The sequence below is a fragment of the Saccoglossus kowalevskii genome, chromosome 3 (genome assembly GCF_978046115.1).
Source record: "Saccoglossus kowalevskii chromosome 3, keSacKowa6.1, whole genome shotgun sequence".
NCBI lineage: Eukaryota > Metazoa > Hemichordata > Enteropneusta > Harrimaniidae > Saccoglossus > Saccoglossus kowalevskii.
In genome coordinates, this window is record NC_140643.1 from 21858433 (window position 1) to 21872690 (window position 14258).

The window sequence follows — 14258 nt, forward strand, 5'->3', positions numbered from 1 at the left end:
GTTGATAGTTTTGTTGTTTTAATCAGATAAACATAATTGCCTTATTAGACATTGTCTTCATCAAAACAGTTATAAAATATTGTAAGTGCATTTTGCAAAAGGTGACATAAGTTGACTTAGGCATTCAAAGGGTTAATCAGAATGTTCATACTAATAAAATCTTGCTTCTAACAAAGAGTAGAAAGTTTTGAGAATCTAGTATATGTTACCTGAAGAAAAACAAAAGAAAATAACTTCACCATATAGACCTAGAGAATGACTGGTATTCAACTGTTTGTGAAGTTCCTATTTCATACATACTATTGTATTAAAAAAAATAGTTTTTGTTTACTAATTATGCATATAATTGGATTCATCGCTTGCTGCTAACTAATAACATACTGAGAAGCCAATTTCCAGTAAAATTAGATGTTTCTCAGTGAGATGTATTTTTTTTTAATTCAGAACACTTACAAATGTATTCCCACGATTATGTCTTGCGGCCACACACATAGATTGTCAGCAAAGCTTGTCTGGAAATAACAGAATAGAGGAAGTCATTGTTTACCCACTAGAAGAATCTTTTACCATGATTTATCGTCCTTACCTGCCTTTAGTCAGAGATCCTTGACCCCCCCCCCCCTAATACTAAATAGTGTTTTTATACTGCCTTGACTTCCTTAGATGAGAGTTTACAGGTAGTTGTAAATGTTGTATAACTCACTTAAGTTTGTTAGACCAAAAATGTTACTTGTTTCTGGTGAGTGTCAGTTCAAAATGTTTTTTTTTATTGCAAAATAATTTAAAAATAAAAGAAAGCAAAAGGATTGTTACAAAACCATTAATTAGAACATCTCAGAACCAGAAACACGCACAGTTCTATTATATTCTATTCTATTCTATTCTATTCTATTCCAATAGCAGTTGGTTGCGTTATTTATTACCTATTAGTATATGATAAACTCAAGAAAATGCCATCAGATAAAGAAATCAAAGCAGAAATAAAAACTGCAAAGAAAAAGAAGTGCTAACAATTTTCATGACAAATTTAATTTCAAACTACATGTATCTCGTTATTTAGTGTATGTGGTGTCTGAAATATTTTCAGTGCAACAGATGTGTAATTAATCTACTGTAATTCACTTCAGTTTTGCGAGTGACAAATTTCCGCTAGACTGTAAAAATAAACTTTCATAATGACAATTTCTGTGGAATCCTACGGTAATGACTTTTGTGAATTTTTGTCGTATTGAATGCCATGAAATCCTCAAATTGTGAAAATGGTTTATACAAAAAAAAAACAATTGTAGGACATATGTAAGACGTAGTTAATTATTCCCTTTTTAGTATTGTTCTAATTAGTGAATCTCTCTTTCAATTTGGCAGTTGTGCTATAGCTAATATCCCAGAATGCAAAGCTGCAAGCAAACCAACAACATATTATTATTCTGAATGTTCATGCTGGGTAGATTGTTCCTTTGTTAAAGTTTATTTTTGTGTAAAATGAAGAACAGAAGAATTGAGTTTGTATTTGTCTGTGTGTTTTCCCCCCATTGCTCAATTATGTTGACCATGCATGCACCTATTGTTTCGATTTGGACTAAGTTTATATTTTGCCTCAGTCCACCTATAAGCAGCTTTTCGTATCTGATCTCATCTCGTTTTGACATCCATCTTTAATTAAATACGATTGAAAAGCACCGTTCATTTTGCTATCCAGGATTTGTACATTTAGACACACAAAAAAGCTACTAACTTTTAAATTAAAAATACAAGCACACTGCGTCTTTGTATCAGCTCGATCTGTATCATTGAGAAATTCCAGCACACCTAGCAACAGTGCCGCAAAAAAGCAGGCATTTTAACCTTGGAAAAATGTCCTGTTTGATCAGTGTTCAGGCTGTTTACCTGCCAAAATACTCTCCTGGTTCTTGTTAGTTTTTCTCACAATGAAAGCCGTTGTTTAAGACTCTTAATCGAAAAAACATCTATTGGGTGGATCCGTGGAGACTGCAACTTGTGTTCGATATGTTCGGTTTAATATTTCATTACCTTTTAATTCTGTTATACAGCAGACTCGCATTCCTTCACACAGCCAGCCTATATAAAATGGCATAAACTCTAATCAAATATACTTTATGTGCTATAAAAGAATACTTGTTGCTTTATTGTGTTATTACTTTAATTTATAATGTGGCTTGCTGTGGCCCCTTGAAAATCACTGAACCTACATTACTATAGCGCACAAAATAATTCTTTTTGACTACACTAGATGATGTTTTACTTGCGATAAAATTCTGCATTCATAAATGTTGCGAGTATAATATTCATCCAAAAATTTGGCAAAAGAAATTTGTTAACAAGGTTTCTCAAGGTGGACCTGCATTCCACATTATGCTTACATACATACGTACATAAATACGTGCCCTGGGAGTATTTCCCCCAGTTGTAAAAAAATTGAATAATCGTCAGTTAATTTTCACCTGCTTTCATGAAACCCGATTTAGTGTCGTGAGACCGGACTCGGACAGAATAGACGAAAGCTTAATGGGGTCAGTTGAGGTCACCTTAGGCGTGATATACAATATGCTATTGACACTGTATCATTCTTTTGCTTGCTGTTTAGCTGGGTATTGTGGAAACAGATTAGTAAACAAACAACAGATTATGGGTAAACAAGGCTCTTATTGATGAACACAAGACAATACGCAAATATTGCAGCCACTGCCAACTCTTTTCTATTATTATTCTCAACTATTTCTGTTTAAAATTGGAGAATTTTTATCCAATCTTGTTGTTTTATTAAAAAAAACATTATTTATCATAAACATTATTTTAAATAAATAATTTCAAATGTCTTTACTTAAATCTTGCTGTGAAGAGATATCATAAAAGATAATAAAAAAAAACAAAAACATTATCTTGAATCGTGTTCTCTGCATACAAGTATCTGATATGCTTTCATTCATAAACAAACTCAGTCAATATGCAATCACAATCAAATACTTCAAAAAAAATTCAGAATAAAAAATAAATGTTCGGCTTCTTTTATTGTATGATTAAGACCTTTGCTGCTATACTTGCCTCGAAATTAAATATTCTTATCTGGGGCTTTGAACTCGGATAGTTTACTCAAGATTTACTTAGGAATTAAGTTGTTAGATTTCAACAGACATATGTCACATAAATCTTTGATATTACTAATAAATTTAATGGCAAAAACTACCAAAATGCCAGTTTTATCATATCTTAGATTCATGTATAACTGGGTCGAAATTACATGTGGTACCAAATGTATAAACGCATGGCGATAAATGTATATCACATGGCATAAATGTATAATTTCATGCATTATGCTTGAAATTAATTTTTATTCAAATGTATTTTCATTTTAGTAGAGTATTACATGAATGAAAAGAAATGTTGTCTTGGGGTTTTTAAACTACATTTCTATTGATGCTAATGTTTGTTAAATGTCGTAACTGAGCATGTTCAGAATGATTGATTATATTGTAGAATGGTTTTGTGATGTCAGTGTTTGACATGTGGTTAACCCTCTCCTATTGATAACAATACTTTGACTTTTTTCATCGCCATGGAAATGCTACCGTATAATCATTATTTATAATGTATTGGTAATGTTTTCACCTACATTGTTGTATAATGGCTTTAGCCTTAATCACTTGCCTTCATATATTAGAAGTATACTTTAATGGTTTGTATTGGGTCAGCATTTCCGCTGGAGTCTAGAATTTGTTTTATAACCTACTGAAATTTGGGGTTGACCATCATAAACTCTGTAGGAAGGGGTGGGCGGGTGATTGATTTTTTTAAAATAAAAATCTGCACAGAAAACAAATTGGGAAAATTGCAGAAAAATGTATATTCATAAAAAACAGTGATAGCCCCCCCCCAAAAAAAAACTTGATCAAGGGGAAACAATAATTTACAGTAACAGTAGTTATACCTTTCATCCTTGTCTATAACTGCAATTTAAATAAATATTTCACCACTGTGTGGCAGAAAATACATTAGAAAGCATGTGGGTCTCGTACAATGTATATTTTTCTCTGGGTGGTGTGTATTCTTTATTTCCTGTACAAAACCATTTTTAATTTGATGCCAATCATCATGTAAATTTGGTTGAAATATTGGATAGTGAAATTCAATATTAAAACTTTATTATAAAATAAATAGGTAAAACTGAAATATTTCTGTGAAAATTGTAATAGTGATCGACTCTACTAAAATATCCGGGAAATTATAGATTGATAATAATGAAATAGTCTGTAAAAATATTTTGGTATATTACTTTAACATTGTATTCTTAGTCCCTCACACCTTCCATCCCTACTTGTAATTAATGGTGCAGCCCCTGATAACAGTTCAAATCTTTTGACTGGATTATCAGCTATTACTCGGCAAACTCAGGGCAAACTGTCAAACTTTTCAAGAATAGGCCGGGTGTGATATGTTCAAATTGTGGCTATCTGCCGGTCTTTGACATACTTGCAAATTGGACATTTTACCTCTGTCATCAGTGAGTTCCCCGCGCCAATGAGTTGTAGTGGTATTTTGACTGCAGACGTAGGTATTGATATTCTAAAGCGGTGTTAAGTGTGAATGAACAAAGGCATTATATACTATTGTGCCGTGTAGTCAAGTCCTTTTAAGAAAAAAAAAAAGTAGCCTGGGTAAAGTTCTTCTGCTCTTAGCCGACAATCTACCACACGGACAAGCTGATATCAAGCGGAACATCCGAGACTGCAGATACCACTGTTTAATGACTGAACTGTCAACATCTGGTATACTTTTAACTCTTCTCTTAGTATAAGGATTAAACGTTCATACGATAGATGAGTGGGCGTCGGGAACATCTAATTCATCCACGCTGAGTTATCAGGGAATAGGCAGTGAACAGAAGTTTGAACTGTTGGTTACATTGCTTGGCAGTGGAACTTTTGAGTGCAAGCGATGTGTTGAAAGATCACCCATCTTGTTTCTGAATCGGTGATGTTTTTGACCATGAATTTTATAACGGTCGTCACCCTTGGGGTGATGGTGGGTATGTCATGGGGTATGTTCTCCGGTATGCAGCCGTTTTTCTTTATGTGTAACTTTGAAGGAGGATTAGACCAAGCGGGTGTGGACAGTGATGAAGTCACGCTAAGTGTGTCTATAGTTGGCAACCCGTCGTACTACACACCTGGGCAGATGTATCAGGGTAAGCCAATGATTTTTTTCTTTGTTACTTGTAGTGGTGTGATGTCTATATGTTGATTATTTTAAATATTTGAATTTAAAATTTCAGCGATTTGATTTATTTAAAAAAACTAGAAAAAAATTTGCTGCAAACTGCTGATGTTTTTAAACAGTTGGAACTGACAATTATGGCTTTTTTTAACAATAACTAAGTTTTTCTTTTTGTTAATGTGCTTTTGTCAACTTCCGTCTCTTAGCATAGTTTGTGCGACAACATATCCTGTCGCACAATACACGTATGACAGCTTTTCACTTTTCAACTTTTTTCCCGTAGCATCCTTATTATAATACTGCCCTAATGTTGTTATTCCTTTCTTGTGGTGGCTGTTTTATTTCCGCTCAGCACCCATAAATTAACTAAATTGCCTTCTAATTGCCGAATTGTTGAAAATAAAGTTACTCTAGCGACCCTGAAACAAGCTATCCCTCTTTAGGTACATTAAGATACAGGTACCTGGTGAATTGATACTGACGTTTGGCGACAACTCCTCAACTTATCGTAGAATCAGTAACAGAACTATTTGCATTACAAGAGGTTTCCTTCAATTTCTATCCCTCTATAGAGTACCATAGTGGTATTAAATAACATGTATTGGTGCAGAATGAAACATTACCTCTTGTTTTTTTTGTTTATTTTTTAATTTTGGGAGCTGGGTAATGTTTAATTTCATGGTCTAACTGGGCTCACTGAGGCTTATAACGAAAGTAATCGCAATCAGTCCAGAAATGATCAATGTTGTTTATTCAGTTTTGACAACCCTTCTCTTCAAAGAGAGAAAAGAATAAGAAACTGAAGCTTGATTTCAATTTCACCGTAACTTTGGTGCACCTTTACAATCTATTGGAACAGCTCTCTGTTAACATGATTCTTTGGTATACAATCCATGCATACAAGCACCACCTTTTATTTTTTACACACAAAACCCATCCCATCTGCTTTGGGAATTTTTATATTTAGATGTGTACAGTACTTCATGTTTCTTTATGATTCGTCTATACACTGTGTTGGTTGAAATTAGACTATCGTTTTATGCTGTCTGAATGTGTATTGAACTCGCTAAGCGCCAGAGACAAAAGCATCCTTGACTTTATCTCCAGATCCTTGACTTTTCTTTCAGGTAATCACAGTATTCATTCACTGAATCCTATTAGGGCTGGGTCATGTGAAATTAGTAAATTCAGTTTGGTCTAAAAGCACTTTTCACGACCATGATGTGATACTGTAATATGGAAGCCCAATATGACCAGATTTTGAGGTGGTTACAACTTGACACCCTCGCAATACATTTATTAGAAGAAAAACAAAAAGTGATTTCTTACATTCAAGATATTTACCGAACATTAATTTGAGGAAAGTTTATATTTGTTTTTCACACATGAATCAAGGAATGAATAATGTTTGTGTTTGTTTCTTTATGTACTGTAAAACCATTTATTTTCACTCACACTTAATTTTGCTATTAATCTTTGAACAATTTCACTTGGTTTTAAGTTCACAAGCGAGTTCTATTGTTTTAAGTTCACAAACGAGTTCTATTGTTTTAAGTTCACAAACGAGTTCTATTGTTTTAAGTTCACAAACGAGTTCTATTGTTTTAAGTTCACAAGCGAGTTCACAAGCGAGTTCTATTGTTTTAAGTTCACAAGCGAGTTCTATTGTTTTAAGTTCACAAACGAGTTCTATTGTTTTAAGTTCACAAACGAGTTCTATTGTTTTAAGTTCACAAACGAGTTCTATTGTTTTAAGTTCACAAACGAGTTCTATTGTTTTAAGTTCACAAGCGAGTTCTATTGTTATAAGTTCACAAGCGAGTTCTATTGTTTTAAGTTCACAAGCGAGTTCTATTGTTTTAAGTTCACAAACGAGTTCTATTGTTTTAAGTTCACAAACGAGTTCTATTGTTTTAAGTTCACAAACGAGTTCTATTGTTATTTTACATTCTCACATGGATTTAATTTAGCAGATTTTCCTTATCACTAAAAATAGTGAAATTTAAAAATGATGAATAATTAATGCTTTTACAGTACACAAAATCTGCAATTTACTTTAAAATTTCTAATATAATGAATGTGCTGTAGACTGGTATTTTTGTTGCTGTCAGAACTGTGCTGTATATAGAACTGCTGTGTAAGTTTCACTGTTGAAAAATGTTGTAGTTTCCTGTAAAATGAGTAGTTTATACAGTATGTAGTCTCAGTATATTTAAACTAGGCAACTGAGAAACAGCTCATTGTCAGGGCTGTTAATTTAAAACATGTAGGTAGCAAATGTAATCTTTGTTTTGTTTTTTTTTGGGGGGGGGGTTGTTGAAGGTGATTTCAGTTATTGTGTGCAAAAACTTCACTGAGATGTTTTCAAAGTTTGTTTCATTTTTTTCACACTTGCAAACTTATGTTTAGAGAGGAAATAGGGTTGAATGTTAAATGATATTTATTGCATGCAAGTTTTATTTATCCTGGACACTTACATTCAGACTTAAAGATCATTGCCTTTTATATTCTGTGAACTGTTTGGATTTAAGGAGAGATAAAATTGGTGAAAATCATGATATTTTGTAGCATTGAAAATTTGTCGGAATCCTAAAAACACATACCGGTATTCAGAGACGAGTGAAATTTTGATTTTGATTGCGAAAGTTCCTAGCAATAAACATTTTACAGTATACAACCCTTTAGAGAAAATCTTGTATTAGAATTTGGATTGAACGCTGTCCAATTTATGCTGTGTTTGGTTCAGACTGACTGTATTGTATACTTGTACATGTACACTGTAGTGATAATTAGTATCTAAAGCAATCTGAGTCTAATCTGAAATAATTGTACAATTTTTTTCAGTCTTGTAGGTGCCTTCCATGGTCTTGTCAAGATGATAGTGGAACAGTTCCATGTGATTAATGTAGATAGACATGGCTATTTAACTTTGTCACATTCAGCCGTCAATGCGTGTTTATTGATGATTCAAAGATACTGCAAATGGGGCTCATTAAAACCTCATAAAATTGTCTCTGATTGATCATTGTCCTAGCTTGGTTACCTTTCTATTATTTTGTGAGTACTTTGGTCCTCATCAATTTAGCCTGAGAATATTGCTTCAATTTTAAACCATGTCAACCATGTAAATTTATTCCAACATCACAGTTTCATCTCTGTAGCAACTATTTTTTTTGATACAGCTCGTGTGCAGAACATATAACTCTCACATCCATTGTACCACACATTAGCAGCGTGTTATATTGGCAACCAATCAACGTCTTGGTGACCAATTGACCGTACGAGAAAAAAACGATGTAACGTTTCCATACTTATTATGTAGAGGGCCAAAGGACCCACAAAGTAATAGGAAATAACAAGGCTACCAATGCTAAGTAATTGATCTGTGCTCTCTCACTGTCTACTTCTCCTTCCTATTTTTGAGACCTTTTAATTTAAAAGTTCAAGAATGTTTGACATTCTTTCAATTTGTTCAAAAATATCTTCACAATTGTGAATGTGTCAGACTAAATTAAACAAGTATTCATAAAAAGAAATAATAACTTAACAGATCTTTCTCAACAAAGAAAATTAGTCTTTTTAATATTTAATAAATATTCCATGTGTTTGCAGCCTTGAAAGCTGCATCAGATGTCTGTTATTACTCAAAATTTAACGCAGAAACAGCAAGAGTATAGTTGTACTTAACTTGATTGTAGCTGTTTACAGCAACATCTCTCATGAATACATCTTATTACTATGAAAAATGTATTCATGAAACTCCCTGATTTTAATATTGACAAGTTACAACTCATGTTCAATATCTCAAAAATCTTACATGGAATTCAATGCAACAATTTAAATATTGGAAGTATTTATCTAATGAACTATTTATCAGCAGTTTGGTCATACTCGTGTCATCTTACGCTCGATATCTACCAGGTCACGAATTGAGTAAAGGTGTATCACACCCTTGTAATTATCTTTGTTGACAGAGCAAGATATAAACCGTATTTCAATCGTATTAATAGTCGATTCATCGAGTGAAGGCTATTCTGTTCTAGTTTCATTGAAAACGGTAGCATATGATTTGTATAACTGACAACAATTCAAGTGCCCCTGGAATCGTATTTCTAATGACACCTGTTGACTGTTAACTAAAAATTTCAACAAATATTCCCCCACAGCACCGATTGCAAGACATCAAGAAGATAATGCACTTACATTGATCATTATTATGCAGATATATGCCACATGATATTTAAATATGTAAGGGAGATCAATTTCAGTTGACTCCAATTCTAAAGCTCTGTTTTGAATTGTGGTATAAAGGTACAGGTGGGGAGAATTCTTAAAATATTCTTACATATTAATTAGCTAATTTGCATATACATTGATAATTATTATGCATATATATGCGACATGTATAAATATGTAAGGGAGATTAATTTCTGTTGACTCCAATTCTAAAGCTCTGTTTTGAATTGTGGTATGCAGGTATAGGTGGGGAGAGTTCTTAAAACATTCTTGCATATTAATTAGCTAATTTGCATATACATTGATAATCATTATGTAGATATATGCTACATGATATTTAAATATGTAAGGGAGATTGATTTCAGTTGACTCCAATTCTAAAGCTCTGTTTTAATTTGTGGTATAAAAGTACATGTAATGTACATTAAACCTAATGATTGGTAAAGGTCGGGGAGAATTCTTAACATATGCCATTCTTGCATATTAATTAACTAATTTGCATAAATATTTTGTTGATAGTATTTGAAATATTTCAAGTAGGATTCAATTAGCTGTTTTTTTTACATTTGTTTCCTACTGCTGATATCATTCATTTGGTATAATAAAACTAATTTCCATAAAAATGTTGCAACAAACAAGTGTCTGGTGATAATTATAACTTAAAGTTGCATTTCCACTGAGTATTGTATGCAGGAAACCTTCTCACTGGCTATAGTGATCTCTATGAAATAAGTTGGTACAACATAATTTTCATTATTATTATCATTCAAGGCCTCGATCTTTATCTAGCTTTAGGACTGTCTTCTGAATTACATTTCAGGACTCTAAGATGAGATTTCTCATGAACAAAATCCAAATCTTTACGAGTACAAGGGTCAGCGAGAGGTTGATTGCAGATCGTACAAGATGAGAATGTAACTTTAATTTGTGTTTATGTCTGTGATTTGATAGAACTTAAAGCAAATATTTGTAGTATTATTCAGTTGTCTGTCTGTTAAAAACATGTAAACATTTGTCTCCTATCATTGTTATCATTGACTTTGACAATGGACCTGAAGAAGCTAATAAAACCAACTTAAACATAAAGCACAGGGTGAACTTGAACATACAGAGGGTATAGTACTTTGATTCTAACTGAAAAGGCCAGGCAAATTTTCCCAAAATTTTTATCTTGAATTTTTGTTAGAATTTTGCATTGTGAAAATCCACAGGTGGTGATCTTCACACAGAGCTGTACTTGTTGTAAATAAAACAACACCTGCTATTGTCTGAGGATGAGTCCCTAAAAAATAAGATTAGGAATAAATGTTTTGGGAACAATCATTGTTTGGACAAGCAAGCCATGTTCTTCATTTATAGTTAGCGAGTGCTATACCTGTGTTGACAAGATCCTTATCATTGTCTGCAGTAATGTAGTAACCCAGTGGGAGACCTGCTGCCAAGCTGTGAATAGTACCCCTGGACCGTTCCTGTAAAAGCTTGTCCAATGTACAAACCTATTCCAAAGAAAACGTATTGAAGATCCTCATAAAAGATCAATACATTTATGTTCAATTTGCTCGCTCAAGTGGATTAATCGCTGGATGGGTAGATCTATAAAGAATTCCTCCTTATAATAGCAGGGCCTGACATCGCAGTTTTTTGTCACTATCTTGTACTGGGTGTTGTTTCATGCGATCGTAACACATAACTGGTACACAAAGCTGTATGTAGTTTAGTATTGAAAAAGTTTAATAATAGAATAATTATTAATTTATTTGTTATTGAAGTGGTCAAAAAAATGTGTTTGTTCTATTGTCGTAATTTAAAGGTACAATGCATGTATTGGAAGCAGAGTGCTTAGAAAAAAGTTTTCTAAGATTAAACCTTTCTTTTATTCACATCTTTTGAAATATTTTGACATTTTGTTTTCAGTAAGCATCTCTTCCAGTCGTCAATTTGATGGATTGATGATAACCGGAGTATATCCAACAATGAAACAGCAAACAATGTTCAATCCGTTTATGTCTCCCATGATGAATCCTGCTCCCGTGGCAACTGGTCAGACCTACATGTGTTCCATTGTTCATCAGCATCTCAGTATGCAGCCACAAACTGTCATCAACTTTCTGTGGTTTGGACCCGCTAAAGATACTGGATGTGTAAATTTTCTGTAAGTAAATGACATGCATTTCATGTTTTTTTAAAAACAAACGCAACAAAATATAAACTTTTTGGATTCTCTGACACTTATCTTGGTATAGAATTTATTTATTTATTTGTCCAAGTTCGGACAGAGCATCAGTGTGTGGTGCATGTGTGCCCATCCCTATCAGAGACATGCCTCGGCTGATCCCTTTCAAAACTCACATGCTTATTTGAATACATATGCATGCTAATTTATTTCATGATCTTATTCAAGATGGCAGAATGGCAGCCATTTTATGCTTAAAATTCGACAAAATTAAGCATTTCTGTCATTCTAAACATGGTTAAACATGGACAGCTATTGTCCATCTTGGTACCATACATACAATGAACATATTTATAACAGGATCGTAATGTTTTTTCAGATAAAATTCAAGATGGCTCATTTCAATTTTGTTCACAATTGACCTAACATGGACTCTATGTCATGACATGACTTGTTTATTTATTATGATGTTTAGTTCAGTGCATAACCTCTTATTTCAAGTTTTTCAAAAAAAAATCATCAAGATGGGATATCATGATGTTAAAATGTCATAGTGCACCACATGTACAAATTTTGTCTAAACAAAATCTTGGTGTTACATTACATTGGACCCATTTTTTACATGATTTAAAAACCCCCGATGAGAGGTTCACTACTATGATAATGAAAACCTGACGTTTTTTCTACAATTTAAAACTATGAATTTCATACTTTATTAATTATTATTTGTGCATATGTCAAGATTTCCTGCTCTGAGGACAGAGAAAGAAAAGTAAATAATCTGTTATTAATTACATAACAGTGGTGGTAAATCAATTACCCTTTTGTTATCTGATTATATGCAGGCTTTCCGTATTTACTTAGGCATAGTTTGGGCACTTAGCAGACAGTTAGTTAAAACCCTGAATTTGAATAGCCACCCCTCCATAATTATCACTGCTTCACGAAGACAGTATTAGTACACTGAGAAGTATTTGCATCAGTTTATTTGACTCTAATAATAGTTTATATATTAAATAGTTACTTTCATAACAGCTGTATCATTGCTGTCTTTGGCCATCAGGGAGTAAGGTCTCTGCACTACTTTCCTAAGTGTCATGCACAAAGCATCGGCATATCAGTGCATTTCTTATCTCAACTGGCAGTATCACATTGTGATTTAATTACTCTGTTTACTTCTGTGCTTCAAGATACAACTCCTGAAAGTATCCAGGAAGGGACATTCCATTATTAGAGATGGGGGGGGGAACTTACAGGAAATGAGAGTGCTACATTTTATTTTGTTGATCTGTAGTATTATTTTTTTTTTGAAATATTCGCAGGAAAAGTCTGTTTACACTATAAGCCTCACACATGACCTTTGAGGCTCGCATGTCCTGATACTTTCTCAATGAAAACATTTGGAGAATTGTCAAGTATTGGTTTAAAAAAAAATGCAAGCAGTACATCAATATTGAAGTGCATAAACAATCTTAGCATAGCACAAATTGAAGTATAATAATGGAAGTATATTGTTATTGGGAAACAATACTATCGGAATGTACCAGAATGTTTGACAAATCAACAGGAAGTACTAGAATGATTGACAAACCATCAGAAAGTAGCAGAATGTTTGACAAATCAACAGAAAGTACCAGAATGTTTGACAAACCATCAGAAAGTACCAGAATGTTTGACAAACCAACAGAAAGTACCAGAATGTTTGACAAACCATCAGAAAGTACCAGAATGTTTGACAAACCATCAGAAAGTACCAGAATGATTGACAAACCATCAAAGTACCAGAATGTTTGACAAACCATCAGAAAGTACCAGAATGTTTGACAAACTCTCAGATTTGCTCACAGTAAATCACTCTAGTCTAAGGAGCAGGTTATTAACACAGTACTTAAATCCATATATGTTTATTTTTGTATTTTGTGTGTAAATCAGAGACAAACTTTCTGGAGTAACAACTTTTTCCTATCAGTTCTGACAGCCTGAATTTAATCTTTGCCAGAATAATTAGACTCTCATCATTTTCAACCTTTCACTGAACTCCATTTCCCTATACATCTTTCATCATTGTCCTATACAGTGCAACAGCTTCTCTTGGTCAACAGTTCATTTTTAAAGACACGCTAGCATTGGAACTTTGTGAAGAAGGAGAGGAAGTATTCGTTGAACAACTCGTACAGCGCAAAGGTCAGTAATGGAATTTCAGTTTTCAACATTTCATTATCACTGTTACATATATGTTAAATAGTTTTTGAAGTGTTTTTTTTCTCTGTCAATCCTTGATATATATATATTTTGTTAAGTTGTTCAACTGGCATTTAGCAAGTAATGTCAACCCACAAGGAAATCGTAATTCATCTTCTTGTTTTTCTTGGTCTTTTCACAGATGTCATTTTACAGACAATGATATTACGAGATAACTTTGACAAGTCGCCTGACTTGGACTCATCACTTTGGTAAGTGGGCATACATGTAATTTATTTTATCTACATATATATATACTTAACATATTTTTTTTTTTGACGTCAAAAAACGCTTCAGATTCATTGATCTTCAATTTTCCATTTCACACCAATATATTTTGAAATCACGAAAAATCTTAAGTTCCTTAATTTTCAAA

General features: G+C 33.1%; 1 protein-coding gene across 1 annotated transcript in view; it reads left to right on the forward strand.

Moving 5' to 3' along the window:
* The first annotated feature begins 4348 nt into the window (after window positions 1–4348).
* Window positions 4349–14258, forward strand: part of LOC100377292 (reelin-like) — a 65889-nt gene continuing 55979 nt past the window's right edge. The window contains exons 1-4 of the mRNA XM_085496876.1: window positions 4349–5203; window positions 11383–11620; window positions 13719–13825; window positions 14025–14094. Of these exons, the coding sequence (XP_085353002.1) occupies window positions 4993–5203; window positions 11383–11620; window positions 13719–13825; window positions 14025–14094 (626 nt within the window). The 5' untranslated portion in view covers window positions 4349–4992. The remainder of the gene's footprint in view (window positions 5204–11382; window positions 11621–13718; window positions 13826–14024; window positions 14095–14258) is intronic.